At 40.7% G+C, this 25042-nt stretch overlaps 1 protein-coding gene across 7 annotated transcripts in view; it reads right to left on the reverse strand.

Moving 5' to 3' along the window:
* Nucleotides 1–4456: 4456 nt before the first annotated feature.
* ANKRD6 (ankyrin repeat domain 6) overlaps nucleotides 4457–25042 on the reverse strand; it is a 160826-nt gene continuing 140240 nt past the window's right edge. For 5 of the 7 annotated variants that reach the window (XM_034766044.1, XM_034766039.1, XM_034766041.1 and 2 more), the window contains 11 exons: nucleotides 19444–19542; nucleotides 18441–18539; nucleotides 16578–16676; nucleotides 16263–16340; nucleotides 15856–15960; nucleotides 15383–15520; nucleotides 14993–15172; nucleotides 12287–12439; nucleotides 11567–11680; nucleotides 9354–9681; nucleotides 4458–6953 (listed from right to left, as the gene is read on the reverse strand). In XM_034766044.1, coding sequence (XP_034621935.1) covers nucleotides 6385–6953; nucleotides 9354–9681; nucleotides 11567–11680; nucleotides 12287–12439; nucleotides 14993–15172; nucleotides 15383–15520; nucleotides 15856–15960; nucleotides 16263–16340; nucleotides 16578–16676; nucleotides 18441–18539; nucleotides 19444–19542 — 1962 coding nt within the window. In that variant the 3' untranslated portion in view covers nucleotides 4458–6384. Of the gene's footprint in view, nucleotides 6954–9353; nucleotides 9682–11566; nucleotides 11681–12286; nucleotides 12440–14992; nucleotides 15173–15382; nucleotides 15521–15855; nucleotides 15961–16262; nucleotides 16341–16577; nucleotides 16677–18440; nucleotides 18540–19443; nucleotides 19543–25042 lie in introns of all 7 variants that reach the window. The other 2 variants (XM_034766043.1, XM_034766038.1) reach the window with 1 other exon arrangement.

A 25042-nucleotide genomic window follows, 5' to 3' on the forward strand; every position in this document is an offset into this window, starting at 1 on the left:
GATCACTACCTGTTGAGCCCGATGATCTAGCCAGTTTTCTATCCACCTTATAGTCCATTCATCCAGCCCATACTTCTTTAACTTGCTGGCAAGAATACTGTGGGAGACTATAACAAAAGCTTTGCTAAAGTCAACGAATAACACATCCACTGCTTTCCCCTCATCCAGAGACCCAGTTATCTCCTCATAGAAGGCAATTAGGTTAGTCAGGCATCACTTGCCCTTGGTGAATCCATGCTGACTGTTCCTGATCACTTTCCTCTCCTCTAAGTGCTTCAGAATTGATTCCTTGAGGACCTGCTCCATGATTTTTCCAGGGACTGAGGTGAGGCTGACTGGCCTGTAGTTCCCCAGATCCTCCTCCTTCCTTTTTTTAAAGATGGGCACTACATTAGCCTTTTTCCAGTCATCTGGGACCTCCCCCGATCGCTATGAGTTTTCAAAGATAATGGCCAATGGCTATGCAATCACATATTAATGTTGTGGCCCTTCCTTTCCTTCCTCATGTTGTATTTCCCACATGAATGGCAACATAATTTGTTTATTTCAATTTCAAAAGTAAAGGAGGTTGAGTTTCTCTGAATGCAAATAGCTATATACCCAAACAACAGATGTACACAGCTGCCAGCTAGTATGTCTTGGTTCAGTTCTAACAAGCAGCAGACCAAGTTTCTTCAAAGCTATACCTGCAGACTTGGTTGAAAAACTTCACAAGGCTGGTTAGCCAACCACTGGCTGACTGATGGGCTGTTAGAAAGAAATTTCTCCTATAGTTAGGCTGTATTCCAGAATTGTTGTCTATGGGGTTTCTTGAGCCTCTCTCTGAGGCTCTGGTTCTGGCTACTACCAAAGACAAGACACTGGATTAGACAGCTCTCGGTTTGTGTTGAGAGGTTGCTCCTGTGGATTTTTTAAAGCAGGGGTGGGCAAACTTTGGGCCACATTGGGGTTGTGCAACTGTATAGAGGGCGGGGTAAGGAAGGCTGTGCCTCCCCAAACATCCTGGCCCCCGCCCCCTCTCACATCCCATACCCTGCCTGCCCCCCTCAGCACTCCCAACCCATCCAACCACCCCTGCTCCTTGTCGATCACCCCCTGTCCCCCGGGATCCCACCCTCTTATCCAACCTCCCCTGCTCCCTGTCCCCTGACTGCCCTCCCAGCCCCTATCCACATTCCCGCCCCCTGGGACTCCCACTCCCAACCCTCCCTGTTCCACATCCGCTGACCACTCCCGCCCCATCCAACTGCCCCCTCCTCCCTAACTGTCCCCCAGAATCCCCCGCTCACTTACCCAACCCCCCCAACCCCTTACCAGCAGCAGGAGCTCGCAGCCACGACACCTGGCCAGAGCCAGCTGCGCTCCCCATGCTGCCCAGCGAGAGCGTGGCTGCAGGGGAGGGGCCGGGGACTAGGTTCCCCAGTCGGAAGCTCAGATTTTTTCTTCAGTTCTTTAAAAAACAAACAATCTGCTTCCTTGATGATTAGAAGGGCCTTTTTGAGCAGAGCCTGAGTATACCACCATCAAAGGCCCAGTCTCCCCACCCCCCTCTTTGTCTGCACACTGCTGCAGGATTCTTACAGATCATGCTGATCAATATTGTCTAATTGTTTCCCTGTCTTTTTCTGTCTGTATCACCTAATGTTTTTGTATTGTACATAACACTGTAGGCTCGTTGGGGCTGGGATTGTCCTTGTTGAGGCTGTGAAGGCCCAGTCTGTAAGTGGTGCTTCTAGGAGCTACCACAATACAAAAAATAAACACACAACATGCACTCTCAACACAATAGTGAAACTGAGTAAGATAAGATTTTTTCCCCTTCATTTTAACTTGTCTTCTTCAGTTACAGTAACCTTAAGGGATAAGGAAGTGTGATTTTTTTTTTCAAGTTGGTGTCCCTTTAATTTCTGCCAACGAGATTAGCTTGTCATTAATCTCTGTCCCTTTTACAGTGTGGAGCTCAGGATTTAAAATGTACTAGAACTCTTTTATAACAACACTAAATTAATTGTGCTTTATATAAATTTATGCTGGCCTACTCCTGCAGTAACAATTATCACACAAACCTTTTAACCATTTATTACATTCACAAAAAAAGGAAAATCAGTTAAAACATTTTACACTTTGTTTTGAAAACTTCCTTTTTTCTGTCTAGAGAAAAACTTTGATTGATAGTCTTTGCTTGAAAAGTCAGATTTAGCTGGCAACTTCTGAGGCATTGTTGGTGAAGTCCAACCAACACACTTAAACTAAACACAGCCAGTGGGAGGTAGAAAAGATCCATGAAGATTATCAATTGCAGCTTCAGTTTGTTCCTTGCTTGCACTTTAGCTGCTAGAAAATCACTGGCATAGACCAGAAATTTATTAGCCATTCTGGTAATCTCAATCAATCTTGTTTTTAGCTTGCCTCTTTGGTCACAGGTTTACAGCAATATTGCAAGGGTAGATTTGTTTTTGCTGGCTAAGCTGGTCTCTTAGGAGACAGAAGGCAAAAAGAGGTAGAAGAAATAAGGAGGCACTGACACATAGGAAGGGAGTAATATTAGGAACATCAGGTTCATATCCTAGCTGTTGCTCAGGATTTACCTGACCCTCTGAAGGTGATGTCATCTGGCTCCCTCTACTTGTCTGATCAGATCAGGACATCATTCAGATTCAGGAAAATGATGTGGCAGTCCCAACAGGTGATGAGAGTAGTGACAACCATGATTAGTGAAGCTCTCTGTCTCACTTTAAAGCCTTTCTCCTCCTCCCTCCCGGCAACAAGCTGCCAGCTGCCCCCAGAAAAATAGTACCCTATGTAAAAGGTTAAATGGACACAAATCAGATATTAGGAATGGCAATATACAAAAACCTCTAAGAGAACACTTCAACCTCCTACTAGGGCTGTCGATTAATCACAGTTAAAAAAAATTAATTGCAGTTTTAATCGCACTGTCCAACAATAGAATACCAATTGAAATTTAATAAAATATTTTGGATGTTTTTCTACATTTTCATATATATTGTATTCTGTGTTGTAATTGAAATCAAAGTGTATATTTTTATTACAAATATTTGCACTGTAAAAATTATAAAGAAATAGTATTTTTCAATTCACCTCATACAAGTACTGTAGTACAATCTCTTTGACATGAAAGTGCAACTTGCAAATGTAGGGGTTTTTTTGTTACACAACTGTACTCAAAAACAAAACAATGTAAAACTGCAGAGCCTACAAGTCCACTCATTCCTACTTCTTGGTCAGCCAATTGCTAAGACAAACAAGTTTGGTTACATTCGCAAGAGATAATGCTGCCCTCTTCTTATTTACAATGTCACCAGATTTAAATTACAACACAGAATGCAAAAATGTACAGCGATCACTTCATATTTATTTTTGATTACAAGTATTTGCACTGTAAAAAAACGAGAAATTCACCTAATACAAGTACTTTAGTGCAATCTCTTTATCATGAAAGTTGAACTTACTTATCATGCAAGTCTACTCAGTCCTACTTCTTGTTCAGCCAATTGCTCAGACAAACAAGTTTGTTTACATTCGCAGGAGATAATGCTGCCTTCTTTTTATTTACAATGTCACCAGAAAGTGAGAACAGGCATTTGCATGGCACTTTTGTAGCCAGCATTGTAAGGTATTTACGTGCCAGATATGCTAAACATTTGTATGCCCCTTCATACTTCGGCCACCATTCCAGAAGACTTGCTGATGACGCTTGTTTAAAAAAAAATGTATTAATTAAATTTGTGATTGTACTCCTTAGGTCGAGAATTATGTCTCCTGCTGTTTTACCCGCATTCTGCCATATATTTCATGTTATAGCAGTCTCGGATGATGACCCAGAACATGTTGTTCATTTTAAGAATACTTTCACTGTAGATTTGACAAAAAGCAAAGAAGGTACCAATGTGAGATTTCTAAAGATAGCTACAGCACTCATCCCAAGGTTTAAGAATCTGAAGAGCCTTGGTGTGAAGCATGCTTTCAGAAGTCTTAAAAGAGCAATACTCTGATGCGAAACTACAGAACCCGAACCACCAAAAAAGAAAATCAACCTTCTGGTGGTGGCTTCTGACTCAGATAATGAAAATGAACATGCGTCGGTCTACACTGCTTTGGATTGTTATTGAGCCGAACCTGTCATCAGCATGGATGCCTGGAATGGTGGTTGAAGCATGAAGGGGCGTATGAATATTTAGCATATTTGGCACGTAAATACCTTACAATGCTGGCTACAAAAGTGCCATGCAAATGCCTGTTCTCACTTTCTGGTGACGTAAATAAAAAGAGGGCAGCATTATCTCCTGCGAAGGTAAACAAACTTGTTTGTCTGAGCGATTGGCTGCACAACAAGTAGGACTGAGTAGACTTTCATGATAAAGAGATTGCACTAAAGTACTTGTATTAGGTGAATTTCTTGTTTTTTTTTTTACAGTGCAAATACTTGTAATCAAAAATAAATATGAAGTGATCGCAGTACACTTTGCGTTCTGTGTTGTTATTTGAAAATGTAGTAAACATCCAAAAATATTTAAATAAATGGTATTCTATTATTAATGATGCAATTAATTTTTTTAATTGCTTGACAGCCCTGGTTCCTCTGTATTTATTATTTTAAACTGCCTCTCATTTCCTACTCTCTAGCTACAGTTTTCAATGTGATCAACTCTGTAAAGCTAGAAAACACAGGAAAAATAGCTTTCTGAGCAACATTTATGTTTAATTACTATGCAAAAACATTCACTTTTTATCAAGATGATACAAAAATTAAATAGACAACATGCCTCTGCATTCCTACATTAGCTTAAACAATTGACTTAAAAAAGTTGTAAACATACAAAAATGTCTAATTCTTTATTTTTGACTACTGAAGTCAAAGTATTAGCACTAACAAATATCCCCATTACTACAGCTATACTGTACTTGTCTTAATAGTGCATTAATAGGAATTAAAAATACTGTAATATAATACAATTTTCTTTGCTTTATACATTTACTAAAAAGATACAAGCTCGATTTCTAAAGAGTTAACATTATGTTTACAATACTGTAAAGTATGTTTTGTTCATCTTGATTTCCAGTGTCAAGAGATTGCTTGTTTGCAATATTATGCCAAGGGAAAAAACAGTTTTTTCAGTGGAATGATTTAGGATAGCTGTTCCTGGGCTATCATGATCTCTGTTAAATAACCTTGTCCCTATTATCAGTATCTTCTGGAGTCTCCTACTAGATTAAAGCACGAAGCCCTAGAGGCATAGAGCTGCAACTATCTTGTACATTACTGAGTAGAATTGGGGCCCAACACGGTTGAGGCCTTCCGATACTACTGCAGTATAAATACTAAATAATAAGGTGAAAGATTCTCAATAGCAGTTCACAGTGGGGAATTTTCTATCCATCAAAGTTTTCATTTTATGACAAAAGATGTGGTGGTCTGGAATGGATTTCCCTTTAGAAAACAATGGACATACAAGGTCTCTAATTCCCCCCCCCCCCCCCCCTAAAGAGAAAAGGACGTGGGAAAGCAAAAGAAAGAGGGGGTCACTTAAGAGGTGCTAGAGACAACATTCTAGGCAAGTCATTTGGAGTGAAATCCTGGCCTTACTGAAGATAATGGGAGTTTTGCCATTTACTTCAGTGGAGCCAGGAATTCACGCTGGGTTTATGTGTTTCATGCTCCTATAGAAAATTGGAATTTAGGCATCTCAGAGGAAGAGTCTTGCCTATGAATGTACTGCTGCTCATAAAACATAGTGAGGACTTGGTAAAATATTTGCCACTCATCTGATATAAGAAAGGTACAACTTTTCAATAAGGTTACTTGAATAGATACCTTCACTAATCATGTAACCTGCAATAACTATTCAAACAATAATTAAAGAGAAGTCAAAGTTATAATATGCTTGAATAATGCAAACCCAAGGCAAAGGAAAGTATCAGTGGGAAGCTTCTGTAAACAAGTAACTTATTTCTAACAAAACCATTTCCATTGGGTGATTTTTGTGACCTACAAGGAAATGGGAAAACTCTCCCTTCAGAATGTGATTTGGGTTATTGGTACCTGATGATGAAGTACCTGGCAATTCTTATCTCTGACTGTAAAATTGTATGGGATCATGGTAAAATGTATCTCATGAGAGTGTCCAATCTGCAGAGACTTACTGTTATGACTACACAGACAGTGTCTTTTTGGATATTTGATCCTGGTATTTCTGGAACTTCTAAATTCTAAAATTACATCTCATTAAAAAGAGGCAGTTTTTATATTTGTAAGTATTGGGTGCAATATTCTACATACTAATAGATCCCCAAATCAGCCACACTGCCGTTCACATAAAAACTAATTCCTCAATTTCCATGCCTGCACCTGTTTCCTTGACGCTAGCTTTCTTTTTGCACCTTAGTCCTTAATTTATTGAGCTCCTCTTCTAAACTTTTAATATGCTCCTTGAGTGCAGCTTTGTCTTGCTGTGCTTTTTGATTAGCTTGGCACTGGGCTTCTTCAATCTTCCGCTCATACCACTTTTCCATTTGAGTGGAAACAGCCTCAAAAAAGTACTGAGTAATCTCCAAAGCTTGTGAAGTGTCTTTGATCTGAGGGGCTGGTTGATCTCCAGGCAAAGCGGATGGTTGCTGTGGCTGGGTATGATGTGTTACTGTGTGTTGCTGGGGCCTGTGTCTTGACTGCCCACTTTTGCCAGACTTCTTTGTTTGAGTTCCTTTGTCTATGAAGTAGCCACTCTGTTGCTCAGTCTTTGCAAATTCAGTCAAGGGGTGCAAAGCAGTTTGTACCTTAACATGTCTTAATTTGGAACCTGAATGCTCTGACAATGGTTCTTCCTGCTGGAACCTGTCGAAAGCAGTGGAGCTAAAAGCTTTGTCTTTACGCCTAACAACTTGAGGGACTGCAGAAGGAGCTGGACCAGCAGCTGTCATTTGTTGCTCTGCACCTATAAATTAAAAAAAGCATATGAGAGTTCTGAGCAGACTTATGCAAATATTGAGAGAGAAACTCCCATTGTTCTGAGGATTGGGGGAGGCCAAGATTTTCTATATACCATGCAATACATTTTGTAGACGTTTATAATATATTGTCTTATATCTAGGGCTGTCAATCACAGTTAACTCATGCAATTAACTCAAAAAGATTAATTGCACTTAGAATACCAATTCAAATATATTAAATATTTTTGGATGTTTTTCTACATTTTCAATATTGATTTCAATTACAACATAGAATACAAAGTGCACACTGCTCACTTTATATTATTTTTATTACAAATATATATACTGTAAAATGATAAAAGAAATAGTATTTTTCGATTCACCTCATGAAAGTACTGAAATGCAATCTCTTTATTGTGAAAGTGTAACTTACAAATGGAGCGTTTTTTTGGTTACATAACTGCACTCAAAAACAAAACAGTGTAAAACTTTAGAGCCTACAAGTCCACTCAGTCCTACTTCTTATTCTTCCAATCGCTAAGACATACAAATTTGTTTACATTGATGGGAGATACTGCTGCCTGCTTATTTACAGTGACACCTGAAAGTGAGAACAGGCGTTCGCAAGGCACTTTTGTAGCCAGCGTTGCAAGGTATTTACGTGCCAGATATGTTAAACATTCATATGCCCCTTCATGCTTTGGCCATCATTCCAGAGAACACGCTTCCATGCTGATGATGCTCTTTTAAAAAAAAAAAACCTTAAAAATTAAATTTTGTGACTGTACTCCTTAGAGGGAGAATTGCATATCTCCTGCTCTGTTTTACCTGCATTCTGCATATATTTCATGTTATAGCAGTCTCGGATGATGTCCCAACACATGTTCTTTTTAAAAACACTATCACAGCAGACATGACAAAACACAAAGAAGGTACCGATGTGAGATTTCTAAAAAGAGCCAAAGCACTCGACCCAAGGTTTAAGGATCTGAAGTGCCGTTCAAAATCTGAGAGGGATGAGGTGTGGAGCATGCTTTTAGGAATCTTAAAAGAGCAACACTCTGATCCGGAAACTACAGAGCCCAAACCATCAAAAAAGAAAATCAACCTTCTGCTGGAGGCATCTGACTCAGATGATGAAAATGAACATGTCAGCCCACACTGCTTTGGATCGTTATCAAACAGAACCTCTGGCATCATCTCTGGCAAATTGTAACCAACCTTGTTTGTCCAAGTGACTGGCTGATCAAGAAGTAGGACTGAGTGGACTTGTAGACTCTAAAGTTTTACATTGTTTTATTTTTGGATGCAGGTTTTTTGTACATAATTCTACATTTGTAAGTTCAACTTTCATGATAAAGAGATTACACTACAGTAGTTGTATGAGGTGAATTGAAAAATACCATTTTTTTGTTTTTTACAGCGCAAATATTTGTAATAAAAAATAAAATACCAAGTGAGCGCTATACACTTTGTGTTCTGTGTTGTAATTGAAATTAATATATTTGAAAATGTAGTCAACATCCAAAAATATTTAAAATAAATGGCATGCTATTGTTTAACAGTGTGATTAAGCGCGGTTAATTTTTTTTAAATCGTTTGACAGTCCTACTTATATATCACTTCTTCCTATGGATAAATTCATAGGTTTGCGACTTAACACACACATTTGTTCGGAACAAAATGCAGTCTGCTTGCCCGAGAATGTAACTTGAGGCATGATCACAGGATGCCTTTTCTGTAGGCCAGCAAGATCAGACATCACAGAGATCAGGCTTTTGGTCCTTAGGTTAGTGTGTGCTAGTGCGACTACACTTAGCAAGCTGTTCATGCAGTAATATTAGAATCAGAAAACCAAATGTTCTTCAAGAATGGAATGTACTCCTATGGTGATCATCAAGGGAGAAAAAAGGAAGGATGAACAAAAAGTGTGTATGGAGTTGGGATAGATAAACCGTAAAAGAATAGCTTATACATATGGGAATAGGGTCCATGCACCAATAAAATAAATACAGTATAGTTGATTCAGTGGAAATGTGACAATTCAGTGCATTCTTACATGTAAGACCCTGGATTGGGAGCAAACCCAGCCCTCCACTGTCCCTGAAAGTAGTAGAAACTACATCTATTTTCACCAGCTGAGGATTTGCCAAGAAAGATATAATAAGATGGCAGTGTCAAGAAAAGATAATGAGGTAAATCCCTGCCAACTAAGCCCTGAAACTTTGGTGGTTGCCTTGTTTTAACCAGAATGTATAGAGATGGGGGAAGAGAGGTATTGATGATGGGAAGGAAAGCATACCACTGAAGTTAAGTAATCTTGGCATTTTTATTCTCTGAAAGCTTCCCCTGTTAATCAGCACATGCCGTTGAATACTACAGCGAAATGTCTAACAAGATTATACCTGATGCAGTGTCTTGTTCAACAGCAAAATAATGCTTTCCAAAGCTTTGTTCTGATGTCTGGCCTCTACTCCTTCCCATGTCTTCTGAGAGACTATTCTGAAGTGTGATATAGGAATGCTGCTGTGAGTCCTCTGACTGTGGTGGGCTCTGGTTAGTTTTACAGTCCTTCGCACTGTGGAGGTTCTCTGTATCCAGGGTCTCTGTGAGGGACTCACAAGTGGACAGAGTTGATTTTGGTCTTGAAGATCTAGAATCTCCAGAAAGCTTCATCTCCAGATTCTGAATCTTTAACATGCACCAGGTTTTCAATTCATCCACCAAGGAAATCTGTGAAAGAAAAAAATTTTTCGTTCCAAGTGGCCAGATTTTAAGTCAGTATGTGTTACTCCAGGTACAATCTTCAGTCTATCAATGATGAAGCTCAATGTAATGTGCCTGTGCCATAGTAAAGTTACTGTTTCAACAGCAACCCTCACGGACAATCACTACACATCACAGTAAATGATAGTGGCATAAACAACATTTATACACTGATGTTACAGTTTTACAAGACAGTGGTTGGAGAAAAAAGTCTATATCAAACACTATTAGGTTTTTGGGGACAATGGTGCCACCTCTGATCTCTGTGTTTCTCTTGTTTTAGTGCTAGAAGAACAGATAACAGACTAATTTATAATCAACCACTGGTTTTCAGGTTACAAAAATGCTTAGTATTAGAAGGCATTTGCCGATAAACATTTAAAAAATTTAGTAAGAACTGAATTATATAGAAAGAAGAACACTCCCCATATACTTCTGTTTGCCTGTTATTTATATGGCACTGTGGCAGTTTACTAAGGGTCTAATCCAAAATCTACTGAATTCAATGGGAGTCTTTCCACTGACTGAATCAGGCCCTAATAGAACAAGAATAAATATTATGCTTGTTAAGTATAATTCAGATTGCCTGTTATGGATCACTCAATCTCCTTTCTTTTGGAGTATTAGAAGATTGAGGCTTCTTCAGTCTCTATGGAGAAGACTCAGAGACCAGCAAGTAGGGAAGACAATTTGATACACATGCCTCTTGCTATAAAGCTTGGGGCAGCTCTAATTGTTATTTCTGCCTCTGAAGTACTTTCTCTGGATAAAGTGGTTTTGGGGATGAGAGACAGATCAACAGGTTAAATTGAGATTATCATCCCTGTCTCTATAGGCAGATCTGGGCACTAGTTATTTTAATATTATGCCCCTATTCTTGTTTATGACAGCTTTGCAAAGTTGTGTCATGAAAATCTACCAGTACAGGTATGAAATGTATTTCTCTACTCTTATCTGGATTTTCATAATGAAAATACCTAGTTGTTTTTACTTCCCTATCAAAAGAGAGTTACTAGCCGTGGGTGAGTTTGCAAGTAGAACTTTACTAGCATGTTTGTGGGGAGTTTGTACCCAAGAGATGGATTCAAAACAGCAGATGGGTATCTGCAAGAGGACAACAATATCTGTTCCAGTATGCTATTAAAGAAATAATCTTAAGTAATAGTGGCTTATTTGCAGCAATGCTCAATTTGGGAAAAGTGTGGTATTGCCATAATGGAACAGGGAAGAGACTGCAGTCTTCTGCCTCTCTCCATGAAAGTGTTTTTCAGAGGAAGAGGGCAGAGACAGATCAAGGAAGAGAGTGTTTGAGGAAGGGAAGAGGGAGATCATTTCAGCATAGGGTGAAAAGATCACCTAAGGAGGAAAAAGTAGAGTATCTTTTCTAGGTTGTAGAAAGAAGGCTTAAAATTCCTTTTAAAAAAATTTTACATTAAAAAAATCAGGCTTGATCTATCCAAAAGCCACTCTGGTGACAGAAGAACTAATAAAATGACCACCAGGATCAAGAGAGTAAAAGTTAAAAGGGATGTTCTTGAGTCAAATTGTTCAAAGTGTTGTTTTGTTAAAACTTCCAGTGATTATTTTAAGGAAAAAAAGTCTTTGTTAAAAGTTTCCATACACCTAACCCTAAGTTGTCGGAGCTCAGATCAGATTTTACCTTCCTGACTTCTGGAAACTCTGCACCCCACTCCCCACCAAAATAACCTTTTAAAGTCCACTTTAAATATTTCAGATGGCCAGATAAGCATCCAGACATTTAAGTGCTTACTGGAACCAAACTTTTGAACTAATCCATCCCTGAGTGCTACTTATTTATGTTAATTGTGTGGAACAGTTGTTCCTCCCATACCTGCCGTTTCTCTCCCTCATTTTTTTCGAGCTCAGCATGCTGTTGAAGGCGATGAAGGCACTCTGTTCTCTCTGCAGACAGCCTCTCAGCCATTAACTTATCTAAAACACGGAGCTGTAGTAGAACACAAAGCTCAGTTCAAATGACCACGTTAGGAAAAAATCAATGTACGTCTGATAAATTATCATGAATCTTTTGACTCTCATCCTTTATTTCTAGGAACAGTGTCAACTAGTATTAGAACTTGCTTACGGGGGGGGAGGGGCATTCACAAAGCTATATAATTAAAAGTAATTAAAGACTTGTTTTCACTGAAATGTAATGCATGATAATTTAAACATTCCCTTCATTGAATCCCAACAGCTGCAGCATTGTCTTTAGTCTATCAGACCCCAAAAGTGAAGCTAAACAGTTCAGATTCACTATGCAAAGTGAGCACAGAAGTCACCTGTACAGTTTATTTTAACTACTATTCTTCTCAGGACTCTGGCTTGTAACAGTAGATCTCCCTGTGGAACATCACAGTTTAAAGGTCAAAGGTATGAATTAGATTTATATATATATATATATATATATATATATATATATACGCACACACACATACAGACAGAGAGAGAGAGAGAGAGTATATACACACACACTATGAAAATGAAAATATTTACTGAGACTTAACCATGTTTCTAACATTAATAGCATGCTATCTCTGGACCATTTTCTTACTTGATGTTGAGTTTTGTTTTCCATCTGGCCCAGCTTGATATTCATCTTATCCTGCACTGTCCCAAACTCAGCTTTTATCTCCTCCACAGTTGCCTCCAGCTGATTCTCCAGTTTATTAATCAGTGGCTCACAACGACATCCATTTATTGGGGCCTGAGAGCATAAGGAATAGCAATTATTTATCCCTGTCCTATTAACACTCAGAAACAGTACATTTTCACTACTTCTTCTCTATTTGAACTTCCTGCCCCCTAGCTAATCTGCTTTGGTACTGCTGTCCTGCATGAAGAAGGAAATAGGTATATGAAGTATATTTTGTTTGGGAGTGGTTTAGGCTGTGGTTCTGCAATCTGATCTGCATGGAGCACTGTTGACTTCACTGAGCTACATCTACACTACAGGGGGGGTCGATTTAAGATACGCAAATTCAGCTACACGAATAGCATAGCTGAATTCGACGTATCGCAGCCGACTTACCCCACTGTAGGGACGGCGGCAAAATCGACCTCTGTGGCTTCCCGTCGACGGCGCTTACTCCCACCTCCGCTGGTGGAGTAAGAGCGTCGATCCCCGAGAGGTCGATTTCTACCCGCCGATTCAGGCGGGTAGTGTAGACCCAGCCTGAGACTCCAGATGGGCAACAAGGATCCATCTTGCAAATCCAATTGCAGGATTAGGGCCTGAGACCTGACGTTATGATTCTTAACCATGCGGTAAAATTGGGGAGAGGATTTGTTGGTTTTTGGGTGTTGTTTTGCTTTTGATGCTATAAAACTGATTTGTTTTGGCTTCTGACTTTTCTTTAACCTGAACATTTTGCTCAGTTTCCTTCAATAGCAATTTAAAATCCCATATACATCATTGCACAGCCCCCTTTACTGCGCTAGCATTCCTCTCATCCTCATCTGTCTGCTGGCAGCTTCTCACACACTCATCTTGCCTTCTTCCTTGCAGCCTCCCTGAGCTCATCAGCAAGAACCCTGCTATGTCCAAATTTAAGTCTCTCAAAGCCCCACTTGTGCCAGGCTGCCTATAAGTAAATGTAACTGACATGTATGCAGATCCTTACTTGTTCCTTTCCCCCTTAACCTTTGCCTACCTCCGTCCTTAGACTGAGAGATTCTTGGGGCAGCAGGAACCATCCCTTATTGAACGTATGGAAATTGCCCAGCTCTTCCTGGGCACTACCACAAGAATAATGAAATAAATAAAACAACAACAACTCTGCCTCACGTTTCTTTCTTGAATCTGACATCTACCATTAGAATAGTCCTCACTGTGCTCGTCTCTGGAATTTTCCAATCCTTCCTCCAAAGTTTCTACTTCTCGAGGCCTCCGGCCATCACAGCAACAGAGTATCTGATGTCTGCAATAGATGCTCTTCAGTTTCTATTAAATTCCATTCCTACCTTCTGATATATATGATTCCCCAAGCACAGCAAGGGAGAATAAAGGTTTATGTTCAGATTCAGAGGAGGGAAGCACTGCTTTCCTGAACGTGTCTTGGTACAGTATGCATAAAAGCAGCAGTAGTTAGCTGGAATAGACCCATCAGATCAAAGTCGCTTACATCTCAATAGGGGAATCACTTGATAATTTATTGCATGCTTTTGTGCTGTTCTAAAAATGGCTTTAGGTGAATATTTGCACATTCACATTTAGGGGAACTATACTAAGTCCAACAAATGGGTGGACTATCCATTGCACATTCACGAGGTTAGCAAATTACAGTGTCTGAAGTGCAGTGAGTTTATGTGATTTGGTGTTCCCTGTTCACTAACCAATCTGCTCTATTTCATATGGGTTGGGTTAAATCTCAGTGAAATTGGGAAGGGGCATAACCACCCCCCTTCATTTACGATAGTTGTTAAGAAGCTATTAAAGCATCTTTATGGAACCAAGTAGCTGAAATAATAGGAGCTTCTACTCAACACAAAAGGACATAGGAGGCTGTTCAGGAATTAGAACTAGATGGGTGCAGGGGCTTTGCTGCATATTGTTTTAGTAGAGGGATATGCCTGAGAAAAAGTCGGAGAAACACCACAGAAGGAGACACAGAAGTAAGCAGCAAGCCTGTAATTCTTCCTGTGTTCACAGAGAAAGGTCTTTGTTCATTATTTGTAAGTAAGCAGAACTGTATCAAAGAAATGACTCATCAATTTCTCCTTAGGGAAACAGCCTGCAAGACCCTGAATTTTGGCTAACCTTACATATGTTAAACCCCTGCCTCTAGTAATTCTTGAAATCCAATAGACCCAATTTAGTAAAGAGAAGAAACTGAAACATAAAGGTATTGCACATATTCAGGCTTTCTGTTTGGACTGTAAACTCTTCAGGGCAGAGCTTGTGCATTTCTTTTCATTTATAAAGCTTCTAGCTTTTCCTACTGGAAATAGGTAATAATATTCCAAAGTGGAAACTAGCAAGGTTCTTGTGTCATTTTCAATCATTGTTTGCACCTTGTCTACAAATAGGAAATGCTTCATTTATCAAAACATACACCACTTGGTATGCATAAAACCAACTTATTGTGTGCCAGACTTCATTCTAAAATATTGGTAAATCCCATACAACAAACTGAAGAATTAATAACATAATACCCTTGAAAACATAGTCAAAGGCCATCTCTGTTTCATTTCCTAACTGTGCTCAAATCCCACTAGGCACTTGTACTTCCCTGATTTTTGATGGTGATAGCTTGTTTACCTGCATTACTTTACCGTCCTTTCCACGATACAGTGTGTAAAGCTGGTAGGCTCTGAACTCATGTGGGGGTGGTGGAGATGAGCAACGATGTTTACTTCTACGATGCTTAGGTAAGCTCTGCTGGGGACCAGGGAGTGTCTGCTGGTCAGCTGGTGAAGCAGGGTCTGAGAGTGCTGAAATCTGAAACACACACAACATTCCCCAATTTACCAAAAAAAACCCTATAAATGACTGCTGCTTGGAATCTGAAACAATCAGCTGACTCCTGTCTCAGACCAGCGGGCATTGGGAAGGCTGGGGAGATGGTGTACTTACCCCTTAGCTAGGAGATGGGAACTCTGTATTATTTAACAGTAGTCCCTCTCTCTGTTACTTTAAATTTATTGGTACCTTTTCTCTTGGCTTTTTCTTTTTGTTGTTCTTTCCTTTGGGCTCTGGTGAAGTTGACCGTGGTTCATCTTTCAGATCTCCTTTCCTCTGAGGCACCTGATCACTGCTGTGAGTATCCTCAGCAGCTGAGACACTGCCCTATTTAAAACAAAAACAGGGAGTTGTGAGGGCTTGTCTTTGCTACATCCCTAATTTTACATTGTTTTGCACAGTAGTCACAGAATCACCACCAGAGGGTCTTCAACAGCAATGCAAGATGCACTGCGCTGGCCAGGGTTGCTCTGAGCATCCCTAAAAAGTATAAAGCTGGGAACTCATATAGGATTGGTTGCAGTCAGGGACCTGTGTGTTTCTCCAGGTGCCTGCTGCACAGCTACACAAAAGGTGAATTCAGTACTGGAGGATTTTATTGTAATCACTAGGTCAGACTTCCCTGCCTTTTAACACATTAAGCTGGTATTGCTTGGCTGTACCTTGCTCTGCACCACCTCATCTCTTGGCACAGACTGAGCTCGTCTTTCCTCCTTGAGCTTTTCTCTCTTCTTTCTAAGGCTTCTTCCACGGTTAAAGCGCAAGACCTGAAGCAAGGTAGCATTTCCAATCAATAACATCATCACTTTTTCCACTGATGTCCTATTACAGAAACTGGGTAATGAGACAAGCTTATTTATTTGCTATTCCACAGAGCCTTTTTAGGGGGACACGTTCTTCTAGTTTGCCCTGCGCATCAGTACCCAAGTGGGCATTTAAGGTGGTAGAACCCTAGCAACATTGTCTGGAACCCAACTGCAGCTCTGTGTGCACTCCAGGAGCTATCCCAGAACATTCCTGCCAAAGGGTGCTCTGAGGTTTGTTACTAATAAAGACATTTATAATGTACCTGTGGTGCCTTAGCAAGGAGAAGCGCAACGTCAGGATTATTATGCTGTCTAGCAACCTCTAGAGGAGTCTGACCTGCCTGAAAAGACAAAAAAAAATACATTATTTCCTTCAACTAGCATAAAAAAAAAAAAAAATTGCTGAAATATCTACCCTAAAGTCAAAGAGTTGTGTGTGTGTTTGTATAAAATAATCAAGCATTTTAGTTTACTTAATAGGTACTGTCTAAATATTATCAGCCAACATTTGAAAAATCTGCAGAAAATATCTTCGAAACATTAAGATAAAGAATCAAAGTAATTCTACCTGTACTTACATTGTTGACAATTGACCCATCAGCCCCTGCTTCCAGTAAGAGTTTGACCACCTTTTTATGATTTAATGCAGCAGCTACATGAAGTGCAGTATCGCCAGCCTGAAATATACAAAGTAGAATACAACATGCTAGCGGACATCTTTGATTTGTATGTACTGCAGTTCCAGTTTCCTTGTGCCCCTTTATGGTTCATAGGTCCAAATGTAATTACATGACAACTGAACTTTAATAAGGGCTGATCAATAGAGAGGCAGACTAAGATTTGGGCTAAATCACATCATTTTGAGGAAGGCAGTGAGGGTTGGAATTAGCCACATTCCTATTAAATTAACCGATCCATGAGAATGTGCTCACAGAGGAAAATTATGCTGGAGACCCAAAAGCGCTTGGCCCAAATATGTCCTCAAATGCAGGGGTGCAACATTGCTGAGGGCAGAATGTTATGGTGTATCCTCCTCTGTGACAGTTTTATAGGTTTGATTATCTGGACTTTGATGACCTGGTGGTTATGAACATGCGAGCCACTTCTTGAGATTGACAAGCTTGAAAATGAGCTTGGATAAACTGCAACAAGACAATTTGGTTTTTACTTGATATGTTGATGTTTCTTAAAACAACTCTTGGAACATAGCTACCTAAGTGGCTACACAGTATATACATTGTCAGAGCACTACGGCATTCACTTCACCTCTGGACATGTACTGCAAGTACAAATGAAAAACAACTTGGGTACCACTGAACACATGCAACCACAGATAACACATGCTTGCCAGCAACAATTTAGGAGAATCTGGGACTGAAGACAAACATGTTACAGGTCAGCTTTAGGGCTGTCTGAGTAATATTGTGGAGTACAGGCAGAATGGTTTCTGCTTGCACCATGCTAATCCTAGTCAATATTATCACTCAATAGCTCACAAGCAACTAAATTCATCCCCCAAAACAAAATTGCATATTAATGTATGAAATTGCATAGCCACTTTACTGTGGCTGAAACTCATTCAATTTTCTGTAATATTTTCCATTTGAAAAACAACATTGTACATACAAATCAGAAAACATAAGTATGATCCTGCACCATGCCATATATGGAAAGTGTCTCAGTAACATTAGATGGTTTGGTAAAGTACCATATAATTTACTTTCCTTAGCAGATTTATTAAAAAAAATTTTAATGCACTAAACCATTCTGTTGTACCACCCAGCTGAGCTGTTCAGTAGGAGCATCATTCAATTGTTTCCCCTATAAAATAAACCTGGATGGTTAGTCCTCATGTAGCTTTGTACTTAACACAAGTTTTCCTTGAATTTTCCACATTTTTGCTTCCCACTAAAGCAATAAGGACCGGACAAATAGAGAATATACCACAAAATGTTAATAAAAAATGTCATTTATGGAGCATCCTAAATCACCTTACAAACATTAATCAGTTCTGCCTCACTACACCTCTGTAAGGCAGGTAATATAATCCCTATTATACCGAGGAGTAAACAGAGACACAAAGAGGTGAAGTGTCTTGCCCTGTGTCATCACTTCTAGTGACTCCTGCTCTAACCACTAGTTCACGTCTCTTCCCCATTTAAAAAAAAAAACAGAAATATATTTCTATACAGCATAATAAATAGAAAATGTTATAAATTACAAATGTAAATGCAGCAACATGTTCTGAAATGATAACAAACCACGGGCACACCATTTCTTTAAGGCTGTTCTTAGAAGCCCCGGCATCTTTAGATTACAGTGAAATGCACATTAAAAGGGAGTATTTACAGTGGGCCCCATATGTGATCAATGGTCCCACATTTCAATTGTTAGCCTTATAAAAAGGGTGCCTGGCTGCAATGAATAGTTCATGCACTGACCTGGTTCTTTTCATGGACAGAACAGAAAGCACTGAGGAGTACCCTAATGATGGGCAAGTGATTATAACGAGCAGCAACGTGCAAACAGGTATCTCCTGCCTGGAAACAGAAACAAAGCTCTAAGCATGTAGTCGCAATAGAAAAGCTAATGCTTGTCAGGGTGCTTGGGGATGAAATAAGCTATTTAACACTGAACTGGAGATGTGGTGAATGACATAGAAGCATCTTAATTGTTTTTTGGGGTCAAATGGCTTAGCTACTTTATACTAGTTTTACCTCTGAATGTGTATGGAAAGCCAGTGAAACCAAGTAACCGTTTCTGTTGTTGTACAATGGGGAAGTGCAGAGGATGAATCTCAAGGAAGCTATGGAAATTCTATAATGGATGCAAAATGCAAGGCCTCAAGCATTTAGAGTACTGTGCTCTTTTGCAGGCTTTGCTATGTTTAAACTCATGTATATCTAGCTCCAATTTTTTTGTTTTGTTCCTGTTTTATGCCAGATCCCCAATAAAGAGAGGAAAGCAGTTTGAAAATTCAAAACTATATGAAGTTCTTTGGTTTGATAGACCCCACACAGTGCATAGCCTGGAGGAGTGTCTCTGAAGAATTTCCTTGGACTCTTACGGAACTCTCTATGATTTCCACTTTTCAAACACAGGGGAGGACTCCACCTGCAGACTTCTATTACAGTATTCGGGTGGGGCCATCCTATGTCTTCAAAATGAGCAACCAAGAATAGCTTGCAGTCAGGTGCATGTAACAGCAGAAAACAATGTATACATCTTTCATTTTTCCATCCCCCTCCCCCTTCAAAACGGTTGTAAGTAACACCTTTATAAGTCTTATCACAAAACATTTTTAAAACCCACTGTTTAGTCATTTTGTTATTTTTCTCCCAGTCCTCATAACAAACAGAAAGGCAAAGTTTGATATTTTGAAAGCTGTATTTCCAGAGGCTGAAACAGAATAAACATTTTTAAAAATGTATTTTTTAAGCTTACATTATTTTTGAGATCTGCCCGAGACCCTCCAAGTAACAAAACACGAGTACTTTGTGAATGGCTATTTTGGCAGGCCAAGTGCAGCGGTGTGTTACCTGCCTTAGGAAAGAGACAGAAAAATACAAAAGCCATCTTTAGAAAATTGACATAAGTCAAAAAACAAAGCAAGCAAACACTACCACCCCATCTCAATAAACAATGTGTGTCTCATTGCAAGATTTTAAACTTATAAAACTGTAAATGACTTCTGATCAGTCGCCTATGAAAAGTGAATTTGTAGCCTTGTTCCAGGCCACATCACAAAACCTACCCAAAAATATTGTTGGTGTTCTCAACGAAAAACTAGCTATGGCCTGAATGGGCATGGAAACAGAGCTACCCGCTCTGCCACAGAGATGTTTCCTCCAGGACACAGCAGAGGCAGGTATTGGGACTTTGGGGAAGTTTGCATTGTCACTGCCAGTGTTCAGAGAGCAAATGGGAGACTTCCATTTCCAAAATTATCAATCCAGCAAATATTGCGGAGCATCAAATTCAATTAATATTTTAAAAGCACCTAATTTAAATAAATAAAACTCCCCCTGACTTGATAATCCTCAGTACATAGCCCCTCTTTCATATTTGGTAATTACATTGCCTAGATGACACTTTATTTTCCTAGAATTTTTCCCAAACCAATGCACTTTATTTGTTGCAATCACCTAAAATTTAACATTTTGAATTTAAAACATATAACTATGAAACAAAAGATCTCTTGAAAGACAAATTCCCTTCTCAGACTCAAAGCAGATTCCCTTCCTATCAGATTCCCAGTCCTAACCAGGGAAAGCAGGTGCATCTTACAGCACCATGTCCTGGAGGTCTCCACATTCGTGCTCTGACAAAACAAGGTGGAAGTGAATTCTAGACCTCAGGATCTCTCATGGAATGTCCTGCTTTCCTGTTTACACCAGGAGGGGGCTGTCAACTCACATATGCATATATGTGCGTGTTTGTGGGCACGGTATGAGTAAATTTGCACATGGTTCCATCTGCCTTATAAATGTAATTCCTGTTTCTTTGCACAAAGAAACATGCTGCTCCCTGGCTTTGTACTTTAATTCCTGAACGAAAGTATGTTTGAAGTCCTGTGGTCTGTTAGGTAATCAAGGGTCAAAGCTATTTCCAGTCTATTAGGGTAGTTATGGAAATCAACATGTGAATATACAATGGGGGCAGAGTGGTGGTTTTAGGCTGTAGAGAGCTTGTATGTTTACAATGCATGGAAGTCTTCAGGCAGAAATAGGAAAAGAACTTGGTGAGTTACTAAAGATCCAGAGAAAAGCAAAGATGAGTTTTGTTACAGATGGAAGTTCCCATGTGGACAAGTTTGTGCATTTATTCTTCTGAAGGGCTGAGGGGCCTGAGAGTTTAGGGCTTGTCTACACCAGTGAGGCAGGGTTATTTCATACTAACCACAATTTTTTTTTTCAATAAAATGGGCTGTGTCCACATGACACAATTCTTTTTCCAAATTAACTGGCTAGTTACTGCAAATTGGACAATCCACTTTGAAAGTGGCTTAAATTCATTTTGGAGTAAATTAGTGCAGAAGAAGGTTTGTGTGGACACATCTGCATTCTAGATTAATTTTTCAGTCCCTCCAATGGTATCCCTGACTGCATTGCTTCAGTCCGTGCTGGCTGACAGCAGTTTGAAAATGGGCTGACTTGCAAAAGACATATGAACCCTGGGATACGAGGAAAGGAATCCTGGAAATTTGCTGCTGTGAACCCCAAGTCACAGAATTCTAGTGGCTTCAGGTAGGTATCCTATAATGCACCATCAGAAAAATCCCAGAATACAGAGTCCAGCAGCGGGACAAAGCACCATGGGATACCTGCCTGATATGCCGAGAGCTTATTTCAAAAGAAGTCAATGCTGCGTGTGCACACTGATTAAGAGGGATGTGTGTAGTAAAAGCTAACCACATGGATGCAATTATTTCAGAATAGTTTTTCCACAGCTGTTAATATGCACAAACGTAATCCAAAAGCACACACCGTCGCACGCATGTAGACAAGTCCTTAGAATATTTGTTTTGTTGGTCTTTGTCGTTGAGCCTGCAATAGGTTTGCTTGGATCTGAAAATGTGATCATCTCAAGTAAAAGGATTTTAGGCATTATCAGGCTCCCTGCTTCTTGTTCATTCTCCCAATTATCCCCCTTTTCATGTCTCACCTACTGCTCAAACACCAGTCACCGCTTGCACATTTTGAATTGGAAGAACAGTGACAGACCCAGACCAATGGGGTACAGGAGTCTGATAGAGGGCAAATATTAGGGTTACCATATTTCTGCAAGCAAAAAAGAGGACGGGAGGAGCCCCGCCCTAGCCCCACCCCCGTCCTGCCCTAGCCCTGCCCCTCCCACTTTCCACCCCCCTCAGAGCCCCCAACCCTCCCCCTGCTCCTTGTCCCCTGACTGCCCCCTCCTGGGACCCCTGCTCCTAACTGCCCCCCAGAACTCCACCCCCTACCTAAGCCTCCCTGTTCCTTGTCCCCTAACTGCCCCCTCCTAAGACCCCCCCCAACTGCCCCCCAGAACCCTACCTCCTACCTGTACCCTGACTGCCCAAAACCTTATCCACCCCCCCCCCCCAAAAAGCCCCCCCCGAACTCCCAGACCCCTTCCCCCGTCTCTTGACTGCCCCCTCCAAAACCTCCCTGCCCCTTCTCCGACCCCCTGGTCCCCTTATTGGCCTTCGCCTAAGTCTCTGTGAGCTGATCGTCCCGGCAGGCTGGCTGGCAGGGGAGGAGGAGCAGGGGAGGAGCTCCAGACTGCCGGTGCAAACTGCCGGAGGCGATCTGCGAATGCAGGGAGTGATCTCTGCTGCTGCAGGGGAGGTGGAGGATATGCTCTCTCTGGCTGTCGGAGCCCCATGTAAGTGACACCATCCGGCCGGCTGCCCTGTTAGCCGCGCGCGCTCTGCATTTGGGGGGGGGGGGGGGGGGAAGTCTGGACATTTACAAATTCCCCCTGGACGCTATTTTTAGCTCAAAAAGCTGGACATGTCCGGGGGAATCCGGACGAATGGTAACCCTAGCAAATATACTAGTCACTGGATGAGTAGTTTTCTGTTCTCTGAGTGACTAGAGCAGGGGCTGCACTAGAGTAATCAGGAACCTGCTAGAACCAGTTAAGGCAGACAGGCAAATTAGGACACCTGGAGCCAATTAAGGCAGGCTAATCAGGGCACCTGGGTTTTAAAAAGGAGCTCACCTCAGTTTGTGGTGTGAGTGTGAGGAGCTGAGAGTGAGAGGAGCAAGGAGCTGAGAGTGAGAGGGTATGCTGCTGGAGGACTGAGGAGCACAAGCGTTATCAGACACCAGGAGGAAGGTCCCGTGGTGAGAATAAGGAAGGTGTTTGGAGGAGGCCATGGGGAAGTAGCCCAGGGAGTTGTAGCTGTCATGCAGCTGTTACAGGAGCCACTATAGACTGCTGCAGTCCACAGGGCTGTGGGCTGCAACTCGGAGTAGAGGGTGGGCCTGGGTTCCCCCCAAACCTGCCAATTGACCTGGACTGTGGGTTCTTCTAGAGGGGAACATCTCTGGGCTGTTCCCCAACCCACATGGTGAATCTCTGAGGCAAGAAAATCTGCCAATAAGCGCAGGACCCACAAAGATAGAGGAGGAACTTTGTCACAGAACTCTTAGAAGAGTCTTAAGTCTTTGATTTGACATTACTATGTACTGCAGTTCTGAATACAAGTCTCTGAACTGTAGCAGGCATTGCAGATTTTTTTTTTTCTCTGAACAAAGTTAAATGTAGAGATTTTTTTTCCCCTTGGGTTATTCTCTGAAGAGCCGGTACAGTTCTTTCATTATTAGCTGCTAGAAGTGTAAATTCAAGCAGTGAGGCAGAGAAATGAGGCTGCAGCACTTTGGTAGAAATTCACAAAAATTGCAGAGGGAGCACAGGGAGCTTAGAGCTCATACAGTGGAGCTGGCTCCTGCTCCTACTGAATGGCAAAACTCCCATTGACTTCAGTGACAGGGACTGGACTCAAGTTGTACAGATTTGGAAAAAGACACCTCTGATTTCCCAGCCTCCTAAATATGAACTGAAAGGTACAGACTGTTCACGGATGTAAAAACGCTAGTACTGATCTCCCAGAATAATGTTTATCAGACTAAGGATTTTTTGTTAAGCCAACTTGTTTGAAGACAGCAACCTAACTCTCAAATTTGGTTGCCAGACAAGAAAATATGTCTGTCCTAACATCTTGGATCAAGAAAGGAGTATTTTCAGAAATTACTTGTGTTGTATGTATATTATTGTCCCTCCCCTCAAATGCAAGCTGTTGATCTGAACCTGACCTACACTTAAAATCTTGGGTGGACTGACTAGTGCATCCCACTTAAGGCTGGAAATGAAAGCTAGCCTCTAATCCAGGGGTAGGCAACCTATGGCACGTGTGCCAAAGGTGGCACGCAAGCTGATTTTTCAGTGGCACTCACACTGCCCAGGCCCTGCCCACGAGTCTGGGGGGCTCTGCATTTTAATTTAATTTTCAATGAAGCTTCTTAAACATTTTAGAAACCTTATTTACTTTACATACAATAGTTTAGTTATATATTTTAGACTTATAGAAAGAGACCTTCTAAAAACGTTTAAATGTATTACTGGCACACGAAACCTTAAATTAGAGTGAATAAACGAAGACTCGTCACACCACTTCTGAAAGGTTGCCGACTCCTGCTCTAATCATTGTCTCTTTATAAATATCAGTGGATGGCACTTGTGCTCAATCCTATACCATAGCACATATATGGTTAGCCACATGCTCTTATCCTGAAATGCAACATGAACTGAAACTAATCATGAGAAGGAATTAAATAAAGTAACAGTCTGGGTAGGCAAATAATCCATTTCTTCTGTTTAGTGGATTGTATAAATTGAGTTTAGAGGCCAAATCCATTCTCCTCCACAGGGTAGTGTCATTCAGTCAAGACACCCTGGATTCTCAGGTGTAGGTCAGCAGCTTGTAGACTGGCAATAAGTAATTATCACTTTGTCAGGTTGTCCTGGCTGCCAGGCAATTGATTTTTCCTAGTATGAATGTTTATAACAGGACCTTGTCAGAGCCTAAACCCTGACTACTGCTATACTTTGTATTTTGTCATGCTGGTAGAACCACTGTGTCGAATCTTTAGGAGCATAAGAAGTTGAGAAGCATCCAAAGAAGCCAGCTTTGATGAAGTGAAAATAGGATTGAATTGTTAAGTAAAGTTAGGAAACTTCTTTATTGCCACTGGAAGCAGAAGCAGGGCGTGTGCATGTTTGAACACTGACATGCTATGCGTTGGGTTCTAACAGCGTGCCTTTGCCAACCTACTGTATTCATACACTTTTTAAGAGAGGTCTGTCTCAGAATTTCTTACAGTTTATGCATCATTCATAGCTTTTATGCAGCATTCATCCTTTTAGTTAAAATCTTCTAATGCACATGGCACCCAAGTAAACAGAGTAGCAATTCTTATATTAACACACAATCACTCACACTTTCATGGTTCTGGATGTTGGAAAAAGTTCTATTGCCTGATATTTGTAACTATAT

This window comes from Trachemys scripta, chromosome 3, assembly GCF_013100865.1.
Source record: "Trachemys scripta elegans isolate TJP31775 chromosome 3, CAS_Tse_1.0, whole genome shotgun sequence".
Lineage (NCBI taxonomy): Eukaryota > Metazoa > Chordata > Testudines > Emydidae > Trachemys > Trachemys scripta.